The sequence below is a fragment of the Coturnix japonica genome, chromosome 4 (genome assembly GCF_054131305.1).
Source record: "Coturnix japonica strain WE chromosome 4, WE-NBRP24, whole genome shotgun sequence".
In the NCBI taxonomy this organism is placed as follows: Eukaryota; Metazoa; Chordata; class Aves; order Galliformes; family Phasianidae; genus Coturnix; species Coturnix japonica.
This window is the reverse complement of record NC_140666.1, coordinates 21,282,602-21,306,258: the sequence shown is the minus strand read 5'-3', so window position 1 is coordinate 21,306,258 and position 23,657 is coordinate 21,282,602. Positions and strand designations below refer to the sequence as shown.

Genomic DNA, 23,657 nt, shown 5'->3' with positions numbered 1-23,657 from the left:
ACAAAGAGGTACGTATGTAAATTCAGACTCTGAGCTCCCTTTTACTGTTAGTATGATTTGTGATGGCCCATTTAAAGCAAGCATAGCAGGGGGACAAGAAAACACGCGCTCGCTTTCCTTAAACTTATTACTGGTGTGAGCTGCTCAGAATGAATTCTCTACGTAACTGTGTGTAGACAATTCTTCATTAGCAGAAGAGACTTTGTTGTGTTTCTTTGACAGAATCATTACTAGATCATGATTTTACCATCTTACTCAATGCCAAATTCTTCTGCTATTCTTTGGTTAGAAATTCAAATAGACAGCAAGGACAGGTATATGAGGAATCAGGCTTAAAAAATGAACTCCACATTTTTTTTCTGTTAAGCTTAGAATGAAGGAGAGGTAAGTGGAAATAATTAGTAAAGTAAGTAGGAAAAAGTAAGCAGAGTTCAACTTAAAAGAAAAAAAAGCAGCATTAAAGGAAAAAACACTATTAAAAAACCACATTTTCTACACCATCTGCTCTTTATTTCCTAATACCCAGGATGAATTTACATATCCTGCTGCTGACTAACTAGAAGTACTTGGTTGTGAGGAGTTGAAAAGAAGCAGTGCCAAGCAGAGGGAATTTTAGCTGGCCAATAAAATGACATTAGTTTTTCCACATGGGGTTCTGCTTCATGTTAAAAGCAAAGCAGGCAAAGTCAGAATTGAATCCTGTTCAAAGAAAACTATTTTTAGACACAACATGCATGCACACACGCACAGCATTTCTCATTAAATACACTTGATTTATGAAGGTTTGGGTGTCCTACTAAGACAAGACCTATTGCCAGCCAAGAAAACACAAAGTACTCTCAGCAACCACTTTTCCTTGGGCTGAGCCGTGCTATACACATCACAGCTCCTGCTTAAATGAAGCTCGTTTGTCCAGAAGCTCTCCAGAAATAAGTTTTCACTAAGTTCATGTTTCATGCTCCACTCCTCTTTGTACTTGGGAATGTAAGAAAATGTTTGCAAACTCTTTAAAGACACTGAAAAGATGTAAAGACACAGTTTAATCTATTTCGAATTACAAACAGCAGTGTGATATTTATTGGCAATATAATTAAAGCTTATATTCCTTAGGAGTACACCTTGCTTAAAGTACCATGAGAATATCTGAAACAACAGTATGAGTGGGTGAGAACAATTCACAACTGCTCTCTCCAGCTGTAACGTCTGTATAGAAATGCTAAGAGATACAATAATCAGCCTCAACCTTTGAGAACCTCTGGTTACTCAATTTAGAGGCATGTGAAAATCATCATGTTTGAATGTAAAGCTTCTGTAAAGATTCCCAGCATGGAGGCACTGCAAAAAGAGGGGTTTATGCGTGGACAAATGAAGGCATTAAATGAATTAAATTCTTACAATTTTATTATCATATAATCATAGCTATTGTTAAATTTCTCATTAATTATTTCTGTGGGAAGACTCAAACTGGGTAGAGGTTACGCAAAACTGGATACAGTTGTGTAAATATTGGAAATGACTCTGGGAGCTTTAACATAACACAGTGGAAGAAGATGCAAAAGAAATAGTCAAATATTGGGCACGATGTAAGTAACAAGCTCCTTTTATAGGAAGTGTAAATGAGGCAGAGACACTGAGTGACTCACGCAATCTAGGACGCTTACACAGTGAATCAGAGACAGAACCAAGAACAGAATCCAAGTTCTCCGACTCCTAAAAATCCTTCTGTGGAAGCCTCCCTTTCACAATCTGCTCAGCCTACAGCGTAGAGATACTGCTCTCAGAATGGGTGAACTCAGGCAAATGAATTAAAACAAATCCGTTAGTTTTGGAGTTCACTCTAGTACAGACCGTTTGTTCTTAATTAATCCAGTTTCCTATATAGAGCACAAAATAAAACAAAGTGTAACTTATGGCACCTGAAGTAAACAATAGTTTCCTGAACACAGTCAGCACAGTGATGAACAAAAGGCTCAAGAGCGTATTTTACAAACTACTGTGCTCTCCCATATGTTGGCATTACTTTTACACTGCAGGTAAATGACTTCATAAACCACCTGGTGAAAATCCTTTTCATTCCTTTCTGCGAGTGTCGTTCTGTTACCCTTCATTCTTCAAGAGGAATATGTTTAGCAGAGCTAACTTAGAAAATGCCTTTCACAAATAAATGGTCCTACACTGATAAACTGAGCCCAAGGGGCCTCTTCAGTTAAAGCGTCCTGAAATGAACAGGTGGCAAACTCACTGCATTTTAGATAACAGCAACGAGAGACACTTAGTGACAGGATCTCAGGAAAAAAATGCAACGTTCACAGTTTGCCCCGTTGCAGAGTTACACCACTGATGTTACTTGAGATTTTTACTTCTTTTTCTTGAGTAACTTCAATAAAGAAGAAACTGAAGAGCACTTATGCAAGTCACCAAAATCAGCAAACCTAACAGCCTTAGCAGCTTCCGTGTCACAACATGCAATTAGTTTTAAGCCAGAACAGGGCCGAGCACACTTGTCTGCTGAAAGAGGACTTAAGCTGGGAGAGATTTGCCAACTCGCATGGATTTCAAGGAGTGATTCATTCCAAATTACATTGTCTTTCTTTATTTCCTTTTTTCTTTTTTAAGGACTTCAACATTTCCAGGAAACAAAACAACAGTGAATGCCGTGTTCTGTGCTTTTCCTGAACCCTCCCTCACATCTGGGAGGCAGAAAGGGAAAGAACAACATTTCTACTTCCTGCACATCACGTTGCTAAGTGGCAGCCCCAGAGTGGGAGGAAAAAAACAAACAACAAACCCCCCTTCCCCCTCCAACACTTGCTGACATTTTGCACAGAAACAGTTCTATAACTGTGCCTAATTAATTACCACAGCACTGCAGTCTTTCAGGTAGGAGCAATAAAATGCTGATCTGGCATTGTGGCTCTTCAATCAATTTTTCTAACTCCTGAAAACTGAAGTATGCCAGGAAAGCTCTCCATCTGCCTCTCCTCCTTTCAGTGGCTTCAAGCTCCCAGCAGTTCAGCTGCAGCCATCCAGGTTAAGAGGAGACAAAGCAACATTCTGATACCCATTAGGACAGTTGGTTTGATTTGGAAAACAATAACCTTCATCTAAAAGACAACTAACAATGCGTACCTTAACTGCTCCATTGGTGAGCCATTCATCTAAATCTGCCACTGAGACATGCTACAAGAATCCACAGACAAGGCTCTGAATCAGTCCTGTGGAACAACCACATCTCCCTCCCCCCATGGGATGGCATCACATCTGTGTATGATGACAGAGGTGCCCAGCTGGGGTTTGTGTTGAGAGCAGTGCTGTGCCAGCCGTGTCACAATGGACCATGGTCAAGAACAAACCTGAAGTGACTGCTGTTGGTAATAACAGAACCTAACCAAACTTAACAATCCCCACCAGCTGCCAGTGGTGTTTCGTGTGATCTGCATATCATTAAACATACACACGTGTGTGTGTTGTGCTGCCCACCCACAACTAAAAAGCAAACCACTGCAGTACAGCTGATAACGCTTTGAGAACCTTGTTTTTTTCCTGAACAAGTGCTGTAGTTCACCTCCTGCCAACTGCTGAAACTCTCTATCCAGAGACAGAGCCACTGACAGCCACTCTCTGCACAGGACCTCACAACCAGTAATACTGTATTTTCCCAGTTACATTTATAAGAGTCAAGTTTCTATGGCTTCAACATTCTTATTTTTTTTCCTTGAAGCCAAAGATCTCTGCACTGCTTTCGTGGTTCTAAAGGAATTAATTTTCTCCTTGTCTGCAAAGAAAAAGCAAAGATGCCAGAACTCTGCATTTTTCTCATACTGCTTTAATCCCACGGAGAGTGGGGGAGTCATTCTGCATTACTGTAAAACATCCTATTACACCGAAAATCTACGTTTTTCTTATTTTAAATTAACCTAACTTAAAAGATGCAGGCAGAGCTTTGCTGGCAGGTTGCAAGTACATGCTCACAAAGGGATACTGAATTGCAGCTCTCCATAATACCAGATCAGGCAAGTTGTAGAGAAGTACGCTTTGTAGTAAATTACAACACAAAGCATGCAATTATTTTGCATTTGACCAGGTCCAGCACGAGAAGCCAGAACTGCTATGTAGAATGCACTCCATACTTCTAGAACTGAACAGAGTGAGCTAGAAAATCCATACAAAACAGTGGCTTCTATTCTGAATTGCTTTGCAACTGACAGCACTTTCTGACTGCAGTCACACATAAGGTGCAGCAGCTGCACACATAGTTTCTTCATTAGGGTGGCTTCTTTTCTGCCTGTTCCATATTCTCCTTCACCCCTCCCAACATCTTTATCATGCTGGGATAAATGAGGACCATGCAATTTAGAAAGGCATGACACCGTGTGTGTCATACCTATGGCCAAGACTGAGGAAGCTGAAGGGTGTCACTTGCCACGGAGGTGTCCTGTTTTGATACACATCAAAGGCAAACCCACAGCACTTACAATAATCCCACAACATAACACAGTAAGTTTACCACTGTCGCTCCAGATGCTCATTAAAAAATTGCATAGCAAAACTGACCAGGGGCTGGCGTGCAGGCTTTTGTATGGTGAACATATGAAAGAAAAGACAAGCCAAAACTAAGATCCAATTGGACTCAATTGCAGTGCTGCTAACAGGCTCTCCAGCAGATGGCAAAGTTTAGATAATTAACAGGAGTGAACTTTTCAATTAGATACAGAACTCTCAATCTGGAGTATTAGTGACCATTCAAATCCTTAAGTTACACCTGCAATTCTTTACAACTTCAACAGCATTCTCAATACTGACCTCGTTACCCCAGAGCAGATACTGAAGTCAAAATCCTTTGGGCCACTGTACTGCTAAACTCAACCCGCACGTCATCGACTGACAGTACAACGCTCAGTGCTCACCTCTACAGAAGTGCCCAAGTCATAGTTTGAAGAAAGCAGAAATTAATAAAAACATTTCTGGCTCTTTATGCATCGTCAAAAGCATCCTCTTCAGCAGACATGGAAAAAATACATGTTCCTAAACTCAGCAACACAATGATACCTAAACGTGGAATACTATATGAACATACGAATGCTCAATTTCCTGTGACATAATAAAAGTTTATTCTCATCATACACTTGAAAGCCTGGAACAAAAGAGTACTCAATATCCTCAATACAACTTAGTCACTGGAAGTACTACAGTCAATGGTATCAATGTTGATACTGCTTATTACAAATACAGAAACTATGTTCTATGGTCGATAGTTAAAAACCAGTTATCAGGGAATTACCCACAATCGGGCTAAGAGTAAGGAAAGAAAAAAGCATGTCAGAATATGTACTAATTGAATTGAGAAGGAAAAACATCATATTCATATGAGGTTTCACTCTCAGCATCAGCTTATAGAAGTAACTGGATGGGGCAGTCACAGATCACTACATCCAAGGTCAAGATATCCAAGCAACAGAGACTTTGCAAACTCAGCTAAACATTACATCCAATTCCAAGTCTGCCAGCTGTTGCTCTCCATGTGTTTTCCACTCAAAACCAGATTTTGAGTAGCGAATGAAAAACAAAGCTGGAATGCAATGGAAAGTTCAGAAACGAAGAAGAGGCAAAAGGTTCAGGTTAGGTTGGACTACTTCTGTCTGCAGCCTCACAAATGGTAACATAAGCGGTGAAGGAATGCGTTTAACTTGGCAGCATTACATGCATTTGAAAATTCTGCTCAGCTAAAGAATAAAAGATCATTAGAACTCCAAGTATAAACATGAATATATTTGACTAAGAAATTAATTGAAATGCCAAATTTGTGCTTGCTAATTAAACATTTCACATAACGTCCTCTTAAGCGAAATACAAGACAAATTCTTCTCCCTTTGAAGGCAATGGGAGTTCTGCCATTCACCACAGTAAAAGCCTAAAAGAGCAAATAATTCTGTTTAGTTCTCAAGTTATCTTAGCTTTAAACTACTTGAACATCTTAGAGTGCTACACATACATTTAAAAATGTTTAACTGAGCAAACCATCCCAAGAACAACTGAAGTTTGATCATCCAGTGCTGAATGAGGATACCAAACAGGCACAAAAGTGGTTCATTTTTAATTACATCCATCAGAGCTACAATTCAACATATCTAAAGTGTTTAACGTTTAGATGGGACTAGGTTTCATCACCTTTTCTAGAACGCAGCTCACAAATGGTTCACCTCCTGAATGGCAGGAATACTCGACTCAAACAGCTTTGTGAAACTGCCCATAACAGCTCTTGTAAAGCAGCATTTCTGAAGTACTTACATAGTGTAGGCTTCAAAAAAACCCTATCAAGTTGGTGAAGCAAGAAAACAGAAAGTCACCCTTTCAGTAACTGCAAAAGCTGAACACAAAGAGGGGGTTGCTCAAACAAATGAGGCTGCATGTGGTGCAGAGACCTCCACAGACAAAGCACAGCTGCCACACTTTGCAATGAGGGATTAGCAGTCTAGGTCAAAGGAAAAAAAAAAGCCTCTCTAGCTAAGTGAGCAAACTGCAGAATGCATCCTCAGCAGAGATGAGAAAGGGCCATCTAACTAGCTTGCAAATTGTGTAGAAGCTTCTGGAAACAGAAACAAAGCAATTCCTTGACAGAACGTGTAAAAATAATTCTGCTGAAAAGCAGTGATACTGTCAGAGGGCTGAGGCTGCACTGACCTTCCAGTTATTGAAAAGTAACATTTCCCCTCACCTTTCTGTGCATTCATAAATATAAGCACACTCCCTTCATGGCAGAGCCAACATGCTATCTGTATGCCAGTAGGGTACTAACATCTGGAAATAAACAGCCTAGAAGGAACAGAAAAAGCTCTTCACTGTCTTCCATAAGAATCCTAGCTGTTAAAAATCCCTGTGGTATGCATGTGGTTGTTTCTTTGTCTCCTCCTCAAATGCAGTCACTCAAGCTGCTTCCAGCAAGTGTACAATTGAGTCAGTCCATTTTGGCTTTAAACTCACACTTTAGTTGAGCAGAATACAAGAAGAGGAACTGCTGATCTTTTCATCAAACACTAGATGTATTTTTATCCTAAAACATCAATTTCAGCAACTTTTCCTTACAAAAAAGACAAGTCCTCTGAACTGACACCACCTGAATGTACCTTTGTGAACGTATGTCTAATCTGGCTTTTGCTATGGAATGAAATACCAAAACATCTACTAGCAGGTAGGCTGGTGTCTAAACTTCCTGTATATTGCAGACAGCTTTAACAGTTCATGGTATCACACAAGTGTAAGCCATCAGAATTACTTGAGCTGGAAGGAGCAAAAAGTTGTACTGCTCTGAAAACCAAGAGCTTTTTCTTCCTTTCCCCCATCCAAACCACATGAAATCTACTCAACTCAAAGCTCACTAAAAAATGAAAGGGTATAACAGTTCACTTTAACAAAGTCAAAGGAACAAGAAACTTTTACAAATACATCGACAGTAAGAGGAGGACTAAGGAGAATCTCCGTTCTTTACTGGATGAGGCTGGGAATGTGACCACTGAGGATAAGGAAAAGGCAGAGGTTCTGAATGCCTCCTTTATGTCTGCCTTTAAAGGTCAAACCAGTTATCCTCAGGGTACCCCACACTCTGACCTGGTAGTCTCAGCTGGGGAGCAGACTAAACCCCCCACAGTTCAGGAGAACACAGTCAGAGACTCCGCTGGGCGAAGCACTGGCTGGATGGCCGGGCCCAAAGAGTTGTGGTCAATGGAGTGGAATCCAGTTGGTGGTCGGTTACAAGCAGTGTCCAACAGGGCTCAGTGCTGGGACTGCTTCTATTTAACATCTTCATTGATGATCTTGATGAGGGGATTGAGTGCACCCTCAGTAAGTTTGCAGATGACACCAAGTTGGGAGGGAGTGTTGATCTGCCTGAGGGATGAAGGGCACTATGGAGGGAGCTGTATAGACTGGATTGATAGGCCAAGGTTAAAGGCATGAGTTTCAATAGGACCAAGTGTCAGGTCCTGCATTTTGATCACAACAACCCCAACCCCAACCTACAGGCTAGGAGAGGTGTGGCTGGAAAACTGCCTGATGGAAAGGGACCTTGGTGTGCTGATGGACAGTTGGCTGAATATGACCCAGCAGTGCGCTCAGGCAACCAAGAAGGCCAATGGCATCCTGGCTTGTATCAGGAATGGTGTGGGGAGCAGGACTAGGGAAGTCATCCTACTCACCTCAAGTACTGTGTTCAGTTTTGGGCACCTCAGTACAAAAAGGACATGGAGGAACTGGAGCAGGTCCAGAGAAAGGCAATGAGGCTTGTGAAGGGCTTGGAAAATCAGCCCTATGAGGAGAGGCTGAGGGAGCTGGGGCTGTTTAGTCTGGGGAAAAGGAGGTTGAGGGGAGACCTTATTGCTCTCTTCCAGTATCTGAAAGGTGCTTACAATGAGCGGGGCAAGTCTCTTCTCACTGGTGACAGGATGAGGGGAAATGGCCTCAAGCTGCACAAAGGCAAGTTTAAGTTGGATGTTAGAAAACACTTCTTTAGTTAAAGCTAGTTTTTTAGTTAAAGCTAGCTTCTTTAGTTACAGCTAGTTAAATGCTGGAACGAGCTCCCCAGGGAGGTGATGGAGTCACCAACACTGGAGGTGTTCAAGGGACATTTGGACATTGTGTTGAAGGACGTGGTCTAGCGAGAACTGCTGGTGATGGGTGGATGGTTGGACTGGATGATCTTGTAGGTCTTTTCCAGCCTTGGTAATTCTGAGAAGTCACACCACCTTCTTGGTGACAAAAGCTTCCTACACCTTATTTGGAAACAATGGCTTACAGGACACTCTAGTAATTGCCATCTGCACACAGGACTATTTCAGTGAGGCTGGGCTCACAATTTATGACAGATGGGGAATTCCCCAAGAGCTGTGCTCAGGCTCATCAGAGCACTCCCTAACATCTGTACAGGTTCCGTAAGTTAATGTGGGAGTTATTTATATATGTACTTGTACAGATGGAGAGACTGCTTGCATGACTATTGGCCTTTTATTACAAGTAATAAGCAGTAAGAAAAAAAATACTGTAACTGCAGAGGAACAACAAACCATAATGTAAGCTAAGAGATCCTGTAGACTGCAAATAGGTACCAACAGTCAGAAAACCCATTTTCCACCATGGTCAAAAAGCTACTGTCAGTATTTACATATAAACACTCACTTCAAAAAGTTTTGAAAATTCACACAAAAGCAGAAATCTGTGAGGGGGTGTTTTTAATATATAAGAGCATACAGGTTGCTATCTCTCACTTTTACAGAGTACAGTTGAAAATGGCATCAAGAGTTCAAAGAGAAGAGACTGTCCTCAACTCCTTTTGTCCCTAGTATTTTAAAATTAGGTTAGGAAAAAAGACTGTTCTCAGGTACGCACATGTTCCCTCCTATTTTAATGCATCAAAAGAATAGTAAAACTTCAGTCACTCGTCAGTGATTAAAGTCAAGCCAGGCTATCCCTATTTTTAAGAGATTACATTCCCACAAATATGTAAATGACAGAAGCAGAACGTATGGGCTACGGGGGGCTATGAGACCTCTGGAGAACCTCAGAGTCAGAGGTGCTTTGAGGCTTAGGAGCCTTCAGACATTCTTCAGCATTGTACGTGGCAGAGGCAGAAGGGCTATTTCTGCTTCCAAGGGCTTTTCTACCTTCTCAACTGTACAGCTCTGTAAAGGACACGAGCTGTAGCTTCCCAGTTGACACCAGGAACAGGGATGAGTTTTAGAAACAATTACCTGTTGGCACTGTCTAAAAACACCATAAAATCCTGCTATATCTGACACACGCATTTTCATTCTCACTACCCTGGACTATGAAAATAGCAAGTTACATTTTAAAAGCTTCAACATTTTTGTGTTAAAGTGCACAGAGATAATGAGGGCTTTTGGAGCCCAGTCTCCCACACCCAGTTCGTGCTGCGGCTTTGTTATACAGTCTCAAAAGGAAGCATCAGAAAACTCCTAAATGGAGGAGGTGTTGACAGACTGAAAACTTTAATAGAGACTCCTTTCCCACAGTCCTTCCCACACAAAGCTACAGAGTTTAAAGATTTTAACAGCTTGTATGTGTAAGAGACGTTTCTTTTTCCTTTAGCCTCATTTAATCCCTGATAACATCTACTAAAACAGCAGATTTCAAGTAATGTAGTTCCTTGAACAGAAGAAAGACTACATTTATTCCTACTATCTCAGATATCAACTACACCACTGCTGCGCCTCAGTTTCCAGCATCATAAAAGCAAGGCACAATCTATGCCAACATCCCTCTCATATGTAGCACTGCCCAGTATGTATATATATAGCACTGGGAAGAATTTTTTTTGATGTTTGGTTTTGGGCTTTTCCCCCCATTAGTAATAAAGCTGCAGGAAATGTCCCTTACTCAGTATTGGAAATAAACATTTCCCACTGAGCTGAGAACAGCCAGAGGGAGAAGCTTGCCCAGAAGCAGGTAACCTCATGCCAACTTCTATTCTGTCCTAGCTACAAGTTTCCACATATGCAAAGTCTTCCCTTAAAACACAAACGCTGTGAGACACATTCTGTCTGTGCTCCTCTCCTGTGTCAACACAGAGTTTTACCTGGTACTGGCTCAGCACTGGCTCTTCATCTGATATCTCTCTGTAGTGCTTGAGAAACTAAGAAGTCACTGAAACTCTCAACTGAAAACAATTTTCACTCTAGCAGATTATTTTAGGAAACCATTTGAAAAGCATTCCCTCTGACAGTTGTCATACAACAAGACAAAAAAGTTAACCAAAAAAACCCTTGGACTACCAATGACTATTTGGATCACTCACAGAATAATATGAGTTCTGGCAATGAATTTTAAAGCTTTGCTAAGAAAACCAGAGTTGCCAGTTTCCCCATCCCCACCCTCCTTCCCAGTTATTTATGTCAAGTAATGAAGTCAAATAAAAACCTGACATTCAACCCAATTAGTGTGCCAACCCACCTAGACCCATGTCTTTGAAATCCCGGGAAGTAAAGCGTTTGTTCACATGAAAGGAGGAGACTGTGTGGGAAGCACAAGAAAAACAAGATTGTCATGGGAAAGCCCAGAGTCACAAATGACATGGCTCCTCCCTGAAACCCATCTGGAAAGTCTGAGTAATCACGGGATATCCCCAGTTACTCATCGACATTCAAATTTCTGGAATAACTGATTTATTCAGAATACTACAAATCACGTCAACTAATGCAAGTCAAATTGGCTTTTCCAAAGTATGTGTTTTGTAAGAAGCATTTTCTTGGAGTTCTTGGATTTTAATGCCTGTTCTCTACGCCTGCGGTTGTTTTTTTCCCCTTCAATACAATGAGGAAATAAGTACTTTACTCTAGGATCGTTTTCTTAGTTACACCAAATTCTAAGGCTGAGACCTAGCAATTAGGACAGCCTCAGCAGAACACCTCCCAGCCTTACTCAGTGACCTTGTACTGATCAGTTTTAATTCTAGAATTCCATTTTCCCTAGGTCCCCGATTACCTTTCTCAAACACAACCACCTCACAGAGTAAGTTTATCCAACCAAACGCAGTAACACACCTCCTGGACCCAAGAATTCATATTCCCTAATCCAATTTTCCTATCAGAACTGCTGCTAGTATTTTATAAACCCCCCCCCCCCGCCCCCCCCCTTTATGTAAGAAGCCTTGATAGGGCATCTTTAGACACTCTCCCTTTCCTGTCCTCCCATTCACAGTGCTTTGCCTTGCTTTCTTTCAGGAAGTGTTACTAAGGAAACAGCCTATCACATACCATTAAGTACACAGGTCTAGCAAGGTTTTCTCAGGAATAACAGACCAATAATTACAAAACTGACACTGAGTGTCATCGTCATTTCCCCTCCCTTTTATTAAAGGCAGTTATTATATTCCTGCACATACAAACGTACAAGAAACATACTTACTAAAGCATGCTGCTTCTGTCTGCGCAATAACATTATTTCATTTTCATTTCATAATGAAATAAGGAGAAACATTTAATCCATCATTAAAGCAAGAGGGATTTTTCCCCAACTTCCTAGAGCCAGGACACCGTTTAGCTTTGTCGTTTTGAGAAAAGGCAGCAGACAGTTCTGATAAGCAACAGTTCCCTGAAATAACGACCTGGCACTGTATGCACAAAATCATTACAGACCTACTTACTGAATTGACTCACACAGAATAACTAAGCCTGGCTCAATAAATTCAGATCTGTATACTTCACTTAGACTTTCTGGTACTGTGAGTTCACAAAATAATCCATTTCATTACTAAACAGTTATATTCCACTATGACACACCTGAAGATATGCCTAAATTGAAGTGGTATTTGCAAAATTCACGGCAACAATAGCTCAAAACAAATAAGGGGGGAGGTTTAAGACTATTAATAATACCCTTGGAGATCAATCCCGCCATATTAAATGTACAAAACAGTAATTCATGAAGCAAAGTTTACTGCTGAACTCTCTTAATATACATTGGTCTGGTTCCAACTCCAGAATTTAAGACAATTCTATTAAATCAGCTGCAATTTCTATAAAGATACGGAAAAAAAAATGAATGTTAACAAAGAGCACCTTACCTTCATTAACACTATGATCATCCAGACCACTTCTGGAAAACCTATACTCCTATATTAACAGTTCACATGCAAAGTTTTAACTTCTAAGATAATCAGAAGGGAACACAAATGTAATTTAAAGGGAAAATAAAAATATAATAAAGAAAACCTGAAGAGGCTTCCACTGAATTAACTTACCTTCTAAAAAAACCGTGTTAATTACTAAAAGGATTTTGTAACAGCTTACTTACAGAAAGACGTGTGAATTAAAAGCTTATCTAATTTCTTGCAACTGCATCAGTCAAATAAAAGAGACTATATCTCTGAATACATCCTACCTCATTTACACACTAGAACAACCTGATTAAACTGTTTTAAGCCACCAGTTTCAGAAACGTAAAGGATCCATTTTCTAACAAAAATAACAATTGTTCCAACTATTGTTGACAAAATATACCTTCAATACTTCTCCTCTCACTACTGATTTTAATTGGAACACACTCATTTGTAATACAATTTCTCTTCCATTTCCTGTATTTTATTTTGTGTATGTGGGGAAAGAGAGGAGAAACAGCACGCGGCCTAGTTTTGACAACCACTGAAGACCATAAAGCAAAACTCATTTAAGCCTGTAAGGGAAAGAAAATTACAGCTACCCTTGCAAATCATTTATACACAAAGGCAAATAAGGCACACCGTAGGCCAGCAGATAGAGACAGCAGACAAAAAAATCTTTCAAAGAGCAAATAACACCTAATGAAACAGGATAATCTCAACTACTGGCAGCTGAGTGAGTTCACAAATCCTGTGGCCATACATAATGTCTTAAAGATGCCATACCTTTTGGCCTTGCACTTTATCTCTGAGTCATGATGGCAGATGGTTTCAAAACTGATCCAGTAAAAACAGTTTATGTACTGCCCTGATACGGCCTCCTGTTTCCTCAGGTGTAAGCCAGACTCTCTGAAGCAGAAAGTCCCCCTTTCCTTCAGAGCAGTAATGTTATATGGTTACAGAGCCTACGTGTTTCCAAGCCTCTTTCAGTCATGGCTTTGGCTCAGACACTTCTCTTTCACTGAGGACTTCTAGGGACTGGAGATTGCTACAATGTGATGAGAAATCCTCAGGCTTAATTACTCTCCCCAGTATTCTAGCTACATGAAGAGTAGTCTCTGCCTTACTCTGACCCCTGGAAGATGTCCATGTCATGGCAATATCCTCAATTACCAAACTTTCAGTGAAGTTCACAGTACAGATTAGCAGAGAAGCACTCTGAAACTTGTTCAGTATCCTTGAACTTTCATAAGGGTCATACACTTGGCCCTGGACTAAGGGAAAAATGGTCAGCTACCTCAAGTTTTAAGTATCATTTCAGTATCTCCCTACCTCCCCTGGAACATCAGATGCTCTGAAATCACTCCTAACTGCAGACTTGCACAGACTGTCACTCAGTAAAGATACGATGGCATGAGTGAAAGGCATCTTATGTAATTACCTGAAGAGTCCCAGCTTCCCGCTGCCTTATTGTATCAAATGGATTTGACAGCATGTACAGCACTTCTGCATTTTTATTAAAGCTGAGTGAATTTCATAGGTCATATCCCCACTAAAAACTTAACTCAATGGCATCTTGAAGGCTAGCGGCTGTTAAGAATTACAAGATCCAGATGTAAATTGATACTGGCTCCTAAAATGCATAATGGGCTGCACTGGTTGTCTGTCCACTCAACTAAGCACAGAACTATGTTACTGCAGCCCTCCTGAAGAATGTTTTCTGACCTTGAGGTTTCTCCATCTGTTGCTGGGTCATCTATAGTAGCAGCACAGTCTGAACCCTGCCTCATTAAGATGTCCTTGAAAACTCAGAAGCAATCAACAAATGCTGGAAATTCCAGTATCACTGCCATCTGACTTCCCTGTTGCACATTTGCTTTTCACAGAAACAAACGAAAAAGAAGCATCAGAAGCAACATGATGCTTCCTAGCTTTACGGGTAATGTCAAACACACCAGAATAGCAAAAGGCTGCTGAGTTCGGGTTGAGAAGACTATACACTGCTCCACAGTTTAACTCTGAAAGCACAAGCTTCACCTCACAACTATCAGGCATTTCTCACTGGTGGCTCATAGACACAGAGTAATAGTAGAATAAAAGAGCTGTCTTTGAGAAGTAGTCTACTCAAAGCCTCACAATAAGACGGCTTGTGAAGTATTTATCAGCAGGCAGCCCAGAAACAACACCACGCTCTGAAACATTGCATGAAATGCTATTGGCAGGAATTAATTCAGTCTGACTTCTGTGAACGGTGAAGGTCAGGGCAGAAACAAACACATACATAACACCCCCGCACCTTTCCCACTTCCCAAGCCTAAAATGACAGACAGGTACACAGGCACGCTTTGCCCTGGGTCAGCAGCAATACCTATCTACAGCCATAGCAACGCTGCCTGATAGCAAAGCCTTTGTGAAGTGAGCACTGGGTTGTGCGGGCAGATACAGGGCAGATTGAAAGAGACTATGATTAGTCAAAACAAACAGATTAAACAGAATGGTAAGCTCAGCTGAACAGAGAGGGGAGCTACCCTGCCTGTGCAAATACTTGCCTCTAATCTTAACTAAATAAGGCCAACATCTATTTTAACATGATCAATGTTGTTTTCTATTTTACCTCTTAAATGAGATTGCCACACTGTAGTCTTGCAGGTGACTATTTTAGCTTTCCTGTGTTCAACAGGAGAAACAGACCAGCATTTCTCATGGAGAGAAGTCAGGTAATATGGCACTACCAACCAAGACTCCTGAAATTGCTGACACATACAGCACAGTAGATGGTGCTGCTGGGAGCCAATTTACATCCAAATTCAATTACGAGAAAGCTGGGTTGTAAGTTTCATTTCCTTCAGCCTTATGCTTCTCATCCCAAACTTCCCTCTTTGTTTTTGTTTCTTTACCAGCCACATCTATGGAAGGAAGGCTGAAAGTCTGAAGGCACTCAGCTGTCACACTGAACGTTAAAGTAGAACACACAACAAAAAGACTGATGACATCATAGTCAATAAACACAAGTCTATGTGAGTAAAGAAGGGTGGGTTACGCGTTACCTTACAATTTAAACCCAGTTTTCTGCTGTTATGCTAATCCAGTCAAGGCGTGAAGCTCTGCAGTGTCTTTTCACTGCTCCCTTCCATGACAGGATATTTATATAATCTGTCTCTCTTTATCTCCATCTTCTCTAGCATTTTCCCCCCATATATAAGTACATATACATATCCTAGCCTTGACAGGATAAACAAAAGCAGCTACAACTACACTTGTTAGGTCTACTAAGTGTGAAGTGTAATTGCAAATTACATGGAAACAGCAGGAAAAACAGAACTAAAAAGTATAGGGTAAATGAAATCATTTTGTTCATTGCCTAAAGTGTAGGAGAGCAGCAGTTTAAAACTTCAATACTAAAACCTTACTGCCAAACAAAATACATGAAAAAATGATTTATCAACCTGTGAGGAAATTCTGTGGTAACCTGCTTCCAAGTTCAGTGTATTTTCTTCAAGGAGCTGTAAAACACAAGGTATTTTTCATAATCTGGATTGGTTTACTTCTACGCAGTCAGGTGGGATATTCACACATTAAGCCTAAAGGACTATTTTGGCCATGATGAACTTCTTTTATCCTAATTTAAATATTCAAAGCAGTAAAATGCTTTGAAAAAGAATAGATATTTATCCACCTAATCTCCTAGGAAACTTATTTTGAAGTTGTTGTTTTGTTTTTCTTTTTTTCAGACTAAAACTGAATCTTCACAAATTTCTGCAAAGGATTTTAATAATAAAATATCTTCCCTTGCAGCACAATATGCAGAGAAAATTGATCTCTAAGATTTTATTAGGAATACGTTGTTAGCATTTCCAAACTATGGGTATTCTCATCTCTCCTCACGACTTAGCAAGATGCAACCAATTAATGATGAATCACTCTACACAAACTTCTTGTTTAGAATGTACTGACAATACCATTGCAACAGTCAACAGAGCTCAAAATGGGGAACCAAGACTCGCTTGGCTACATATCATCAACATTTCTGTGCATAAACCAAGAAAAGGCTTTCTAAGTTTGAATGCATTTCCACCTCCAGACGGAAACTGTTCAGTTCAGAACTATCATTACATTATTGACAGAGGTTACACTACTGTGTGCAGATGGAGATATATATACATTACACACAGGATAAGCTATACAGTTAGAGATCACTACTAGAACTAAGGAAAAATTTATTGATTGTGATCCCAAATACAATTCATTGTATTGGTAATAAAATCTTGCCTGATGGAAACTGTTGATAATTTGATTGCTAAACACCAGGACAATGTAAGAATAACTGCTGGTCTCCACTATTTTTCTCACCAAAAAATTGGGTCACAGTCCCATGTAGAGTGTTGAAAAAGGTTAAGAACAGACAGACAACTTGGCTCTGTTTAGCAATGCCGTGCCCTCAGAGTAACTGAAGAAGTGTCTTTCAGCATCAAAAGTAAAATAAAGTCAGAAGAATATCTGCCTATTTTCTCAACTGAAAATTTTGGTCAAGTTGCACTTTCTGAAACGGACAACCCATTCACACACTACCTACTTTACTGATTAATTTCACCTTGCCTGAAAAAGTTTTTCTTCAGTTTCAGGAATTGTTGCACCTTCTTCAAGAGTCTGTGCCCAAGTTACCATCTCCTGGTTTCTGATGCCTCCTAGGAAGGCTTGTGGAGCTCTGAAAGTTCTGAGGTATGTCAGAGTTGCTTCTGTAACTCCTCAAATACTGTGCTGGAAGCTCTGCAGCTGGAAAGACTAACATCGTGAAGGAAACTGCTCTCAGGTATCCCTATCTTTCTATTTTTTAAAATAACAATCGAGATAAAAGAACAGGGTTTTGGTACATTCAAACAGGAACTTTACATTTCAGTGGTCATTTCTGAGTTTATTTCTGTTTTTGACTCACTAATATCTAAGACTGTGAGGCATTTAACCTTCAACATAAGAAATGCTTTGAGATCATAAGCTTTTTCTCACTGATTAGTTTGCCTCTTGATGTTTAAAGAACACACAAGTATTGCAAACCACAGAATAAAACCAACACAATGAAGATAACTAGGTCTTTCATAGGTTTATAAGGAACTCCAGCAGTTGATTTCTTCAAGCTGAGCAAAAGTAAGCATAAAAGGAACAGCTTGAAAGAGAATAGTAAGACATGTAACAAAGAAAATTCTCCATACTAATCTTACTTCATACAGAGATTTACATGATGCTTTAACAGCTGAGGAAGTCCTCATAATGGAGGAAAGCCTCCAACCCAAAGTTATCAAGAGGCACCAATTATTTTAAGTGATGACAGTTTTACAGGTCTTCAAATGAGCAAACAATTTCTATTTTATAGCACCATGAATAGTCTACTATAACTGAGTGTACCAAATTCCATTATCTTTAGAAAATAAAGAAAACTCTTAGAAAAAAAAAAGTACAAAGCTTGCTACTAGCTCTAGTGATCAACTTATTAGTTCTCACTCTATGCAAAGAAAATGGAACAATATTAAGGTGAATGAATTTAGGTGTAGATCAAAAAAAATGAAGGATTATGCTGCTGGGGAGTGAAGGATTATCATCACTTACCTCCCTCATCCAGAAGCTTCCCACTCAGGGGCTGGGATGTATCTGAAGAGTAACATGTAATGGAAATTTGTAGCATTAAATTGGAATGCTGATTGGAAGCACCTGATGGAGAAGAGGTGAGAATACCTGCTGTTTTAGAAGCGTGAATAGGATAATCCCAAAATCTGACTTTCTGGTCTTCTGCCATACCACTAACTATTAAGATTAAAATTTGATTGGATACAGGGGAAAAATACTACAGCAGTGAGTTGCAATAAGTTACTGGAGAACAGTTTTCTAAATGAATAAAGTAAAAAATGGCTCAAGTTATCATTTTTAAACTAAACCATAACCTCATGACACCAAATAGTCAAATAACCAGGCAATAATTAGTAACGAAAGAAGATAGAAGTTTACATCCATCACTACAGTGACACAGCCAAAAAAACAACCAAAACACACTCATCATCTCCCCAACAGAGTATTTAAATACGCAAGTCAAGACTGCAGAAAACGAAGTCTTACCTAGTAAGTGTGTACTCCCTGAGTCCTGAATGCAGGTTCATGGCAGAAAAAGTACCTATGCATCCACGCAATCGTTTATCTCGACCAATCTTCCACGTTACAAACAGCGGGCTGTTTTAGGAAAGGAAAAAAGAAAGACATGATCACAGAAGCACTACTGGCAGCGTGGAATGTCTGTAACAGTGCCTTTCCTATTAGGGTAATGGGAGGACTTACATCTAGAATAATGTTCCTGTAATATGGTAGAAAATAAAGACTATCAGAATACTTAACCAGAACAAAGTTCTGCTGGTAGCAGATACGATAAGATGCTTAACATCCTGCACTTGACTTCTGAGAATGGGAAAAGCCTCACCTCAGACATCAATAAATAGAGGTCTTCACAGAAGGCAAAAACACCTGTGTCATGTTAATGACACCTGAATGCACTCTGGTCTTTAGCACTGATGGCAAAAAACCACCCTGGAAGTACCTGGCAAGAAGTACTTTGGAAAACAAGCAAATTTTGGAACATTCTCCAAGCATAAAGGACTACCTGAACAAAGGTCGTTCTTTCCATTCTTTCCCAAGTCATCTCCAGTTCGGATTTAAGAATCTCACAAATGAAAAGAAGCAGAACAAAACCCCTAATAAGCTGCGCATATCACATGAGTTCAACCATTACTAAGAAATATCTCTATTAACAAACAACTTTGTAGTTTCAGCCCTGCAGCATTGTATCAATACAGAAACAAAAGCTAAAGGAACTCCATCTTCTCAGGGAAGTACACATGGTTCCTGGATAACCAGTTTTCTAAACTCTAAGGAAGAGACTTCCAATAGTGAGGTAAACAGTGGTTATAGAGAAGAAAATCATATTATTTATATGATATATTTATATATATGCCATATATATATGATATATGATATTTATGATATAAAACAACGTCTGACAAGGTGTTTCCCCAGCATCTCAATTTCTGTGTTCTCCAACACCAGCCTCATTCCCCAGGAACCACTAAAGTATCAGTGTGCCTACACACAGAAGACTTAAGCCTACTAAACAGAATTACTTCTTGTTACCTTCACAGATGTCTTCAAAGTGTAATACAGATGAAAGTTCAGAGAACTCAGAGACCAAATAGGATTCTAACTGCTAAGATTCTAGAAATAAAATCAAAGACGACCTTAGGGGCTGCTAATAACATAGAGAAAAATTATATAACATAATTTTCAAAAATGATCCACATTTCTCTACCATAAAAACCTCTAGAAATAACGGAGGGAAGAACCCCAAATGAAGAATTATCAAGTTCCTCAAAGCCTCACTGAAGTTCAAGAGCCTAACATGAAGTCCAAGTCTGCCACTTAGAGCTTTAGAGAGCATTTCTATACCCAAACTAAAGAGACAATACTTACTCATGTGAACTATGAGTATGCAAAGAATTTATGTTTCTTTCTAGCAATGCTTTTTGCTTTTTATTGGCATCCCTGGTTTCTACTGCCTCTTTCCTACACGCCTCCAATGCTTTTCATATGTTCTAAAGCCAGTAATAATCCACAAATAAACTTGACAACTTACAGCCTCAGAGCTCAGGTCTGCAGTACAGTGCCAAATTCCAGATACTGACATCATGAACAGCTAAGTAAATATGTAACTTTTCTACTTGTAAAAAATCCTTATTTTCCTCTTTTATCTGTTTCCCTCCAGAAAAAGTTTTTGTTGTTGTCTGGATTGGGTTTTTTTGAGCAACATCTTGTTAGCCCTGCAATGAAAATGTGCATCTCTAGGCACCTGAAAGAAGCAAAGATCTTCAACAGAAGCAGAAGAGGAGGCAGACGTGATGCTCAGGAGTCCCTTTTATCCCACAACACACAGGATACACATCACTTGCTGGAGATCTGGGTCATCTCTTTGCCTGAAGACGTTTGAACCCACATATCCCATATGAACACCAGGATGTACTGGGGAGGAGCACTCTCATCTTTCTGGTGCAGGCTCCCTCTCACACCACAACCATGTGGTTTGTTCATTCATTAAAGCAGATGCAGCCTGTGAAGACTCTAACACACAACTTCATGCCATTCTCATACTCAGTTCAGGTGAAACATCTCACTTAGAAACAAAAAAGCTCTGGGCTTGGGAGTGAGCCCTTTTGAACCAAGAGACTTGGAAATGTACCTGTCTGATGGTTTACCCAGCTTCTCCCTATGGTGCCAGGGACCTCTGGCATAAATAACCTCCTGTTAGTACGAACAGCCCAAGCTGTCCGAAGCACCCTGAATACCCAGAAGCTAAAAAATGGAGGAAGATGTTTCACAGTGCACACAGGCAGAAGGAGGGACCAAACCCAGACCCTAAGAAGCTTCTGCAAACTTCTCAACCATTTCTCTTTCATGAGGTCCTTCATTTTATGACGGGAGATGGACTATAGGTTGTGAGCTCAACACTGAAAAAATATTGCCATCTAAAGCTGCTCACAGTTGTCAGCAAATTCACAAGTGACCTGATAATAACATACACTTTCCAACCAGCCATTGCCTAATTTACTATTTATCAAGTCTTGCCCAGCCCAAATCTACATCTTGCAAAGCAGACAACTGTTTCTTTTATCTGCTGCCCCAGCTGGTAACCAGATGATTACACATTGTTTGTCTCCTGCTTTCATTTGGGAAACTGAGTTGAAGGGACAGTTGCTGCATTGTAAAGACTTAATCTAGCATTGTTTTCTGCTATAAAACTGCTGTCATCGAAAGGGGCACACATAAGTGCAATAAGAGACAACTTAACAAACAAAAAAATACGTGTATCACACTCATCCTAAATACAGACCATACAGGCCAGCCATAAAAAGTGTGGCTGAAGCACAAGAACATGGATCACCCAGAGCCCTGCCCCGTGTGTCACTTCAGCTACTATTACACTGTTTTCATTAATGAAGAAACTAGGACAGCCTTGTAACTTCAGTTGAGCATTAATCCGTTGCAACTTGTAAAGAACTGGAGTGCTGCACACGAAGGTGATAAGGTATAAACCTATATGAACATTGAAAGAAAGAACCACAAGGATTGTCTCATTCACTGTGCTTACCCCAGTGCCCTAAACATTCTTCCTGCTCGTGTTCTACTAGAAAAAAAGCTGACTTTCACTTACCACCATAGTTAACTGAAAAGTGAACTAATTCTTTAATTTGGAGGGTGGTAGAAGAGGCAGAAAGCATAAAAAGATGGGTCTTGTTCTAGTGCCATAAGAACTACTATGCAAAGTTTCTCCTCGTTGTTATGGACAAGAAGAAAAAGGAGAAGGGGGGGAGAGGAAAGGAGGGTAACAAATCAAGGATATTTATCAAAGATGAGCAAAGACTTGCTTGGTTCCAGATGAGTATTCCCAAGCAATGGAAAACTTGTAAAGTGAAACTATTTTAACTTAATGAGTGGAGAGATAAACTGGTATTTAGAAAGACATTTCAGTAGTAGTTTTTTAACCATTTCTATAAAAAGAGAAAGAAAGCTATAGGATCAGACATTTAAAAAGTCACTGCCACCATCCCTTTGTAGGACCAGAGTGCTTTCACTTCAGCTCCAAGGATTTCCAACTACAACACACTCAGGAAGTACTGAACAAGATGCAGAAAACAGTGTTTTCCCTTTTGTTTTACCAAAGTTCCTGAATTCTACAAATGTTAACATTTATATGTTTGTTTTTTAAACCTAAAACTTATCCGTGTCTTACTCTGAATCACACTAAATCTGTCAAGAATGCTGAGCAGTCGTGTAAGATTGCTTCAAACTAGAAATTAAAGTTCATCATCAGAACAGTCAGCTGAGAGCCTTCACACGGCCGGTGCCAGCCTTATTCAGAATCACAGACAGCAGTCTCCCTATTAACTGAGGCAATTCAAGCTTTGTTACACTTCAGGCTGCAGCATGGATGTCTCAACTCAGTGAGCTAATGCACATTACTCAATGTAAGAGAAAACAGCTTAGTAATGAAGGAGGTGTGGCCATGCACACTGATAAATCCAAGCGAGGGCATCAGTGCACATGCTCCTCAGCGAAGGAGAGGGGAGGTATGTTGAAAGTATCTAGGTCTGTGATGAAAGGGAAAACTTGATGGATGATATTTTGGAACCAGTCACTAACAACAAAAATCTGGTGGGTGCCCTTCTGGAACAGAACCAGAAAAGCACACTGTGAGCTCCAAGGCCTACCAGACACATGCAAGGCACAAGAAAGGCAAGGCAGCTCTTGAAGTGTGCTGGCAGCTCCTCTCCCTCCTGTTGTTTTTGTTCCTTTGTTTTTAATCACAGAGGGTGTGGAAATTAAATGAAGAAGCCCTTCTAGATTTGACTCTAATAGCTTCCTGACTGCCTCCTTCCCACTTGGAAAAATGTCTGAAGTGAGAGTGACTATGAAAAGACAAGAACTGCTGAATGTTCAAAAGGGAAGAATGGAAAAGGAAAGAAAAAAAAAACCCACAACCCGCATCACCTGTATTTGTGGGACCAATGTAGTTAACACCAGCTAGAAAAAAAGTAAGATGGTGGTGGTTAGAATAGGAAGAACTACTGTTTTTAAGTATTTTGGACCAGCTAAAGTTAAAGCTTAGTTGTATTTAAAGCAGTCCAAGAACAAAAATACTTACCTTCAACAGTGCATAATCAAAGGATGAGATGCCAGGATACAGCAAGAAAGAAAATTAAAGCCAGGAGAAGGCAAAGAAAAAAAGAAAAAAAAAAAGAAAAAAACAAGCTTTTTTGCTGAGTAAATTTTAGGATGCCTTTGCTTGTTTCAGCACAATAAGATCCAATTCACAGAAAAACATACAAGAAAACTCCACAAAACAAGACAGATAACAGTCAAACTTGACAAGCCCATTTTACATCAAACCAAACTTGACTTCTGTACTAAGCCTTGACAGATAGGGAGAATTAAAACATGTCATATCTTAACTGTAGTGAGGCTTTTT

General features: G+C 40.0%; 1 protein-coding gene across 13 annotated transcripts in view; it reads right to left on the bottom strand.

The window, feature by feature from the left end:
- AMMECR1 (AMMECR nuclear protein 1) overlaps positions 1-23,657 on the bottom strand; it is an 85,313-nt gene that overhangs the window by 14,559 nt on the left and 47,097 nt on the right. For 5 of the 13 annotated variants that reach the window (XR_014945683.1, XR_014945682.1, XR_014945684.1 and 2 more), the window contains exon 3: positions 18,710-18,820. The exons of 1 other annotated variant lie outside the window; for it this stretch is intronic. Coding sequence is in view for 5 of the 12 variants with exons in the window: in XM_085546211.1 (XP_085402337.1) it covers positions 18,710-18,820 (111 nt within the window). In the remaining 7 variants the exon portion in view is untranslated. Of the gene's footprint in view, positions 1-16,050; positions 16,108-17,240; positions 17,378-18,205; positions 18,308-18,709; positions 18,821-23,657 lie in introns of those variants that run through there. 7 more of the 13 variants (XR_014945685.1, XM_085546215.1, XR_014945686.1 and 4 more) reach the window with 6 other exon arrangements.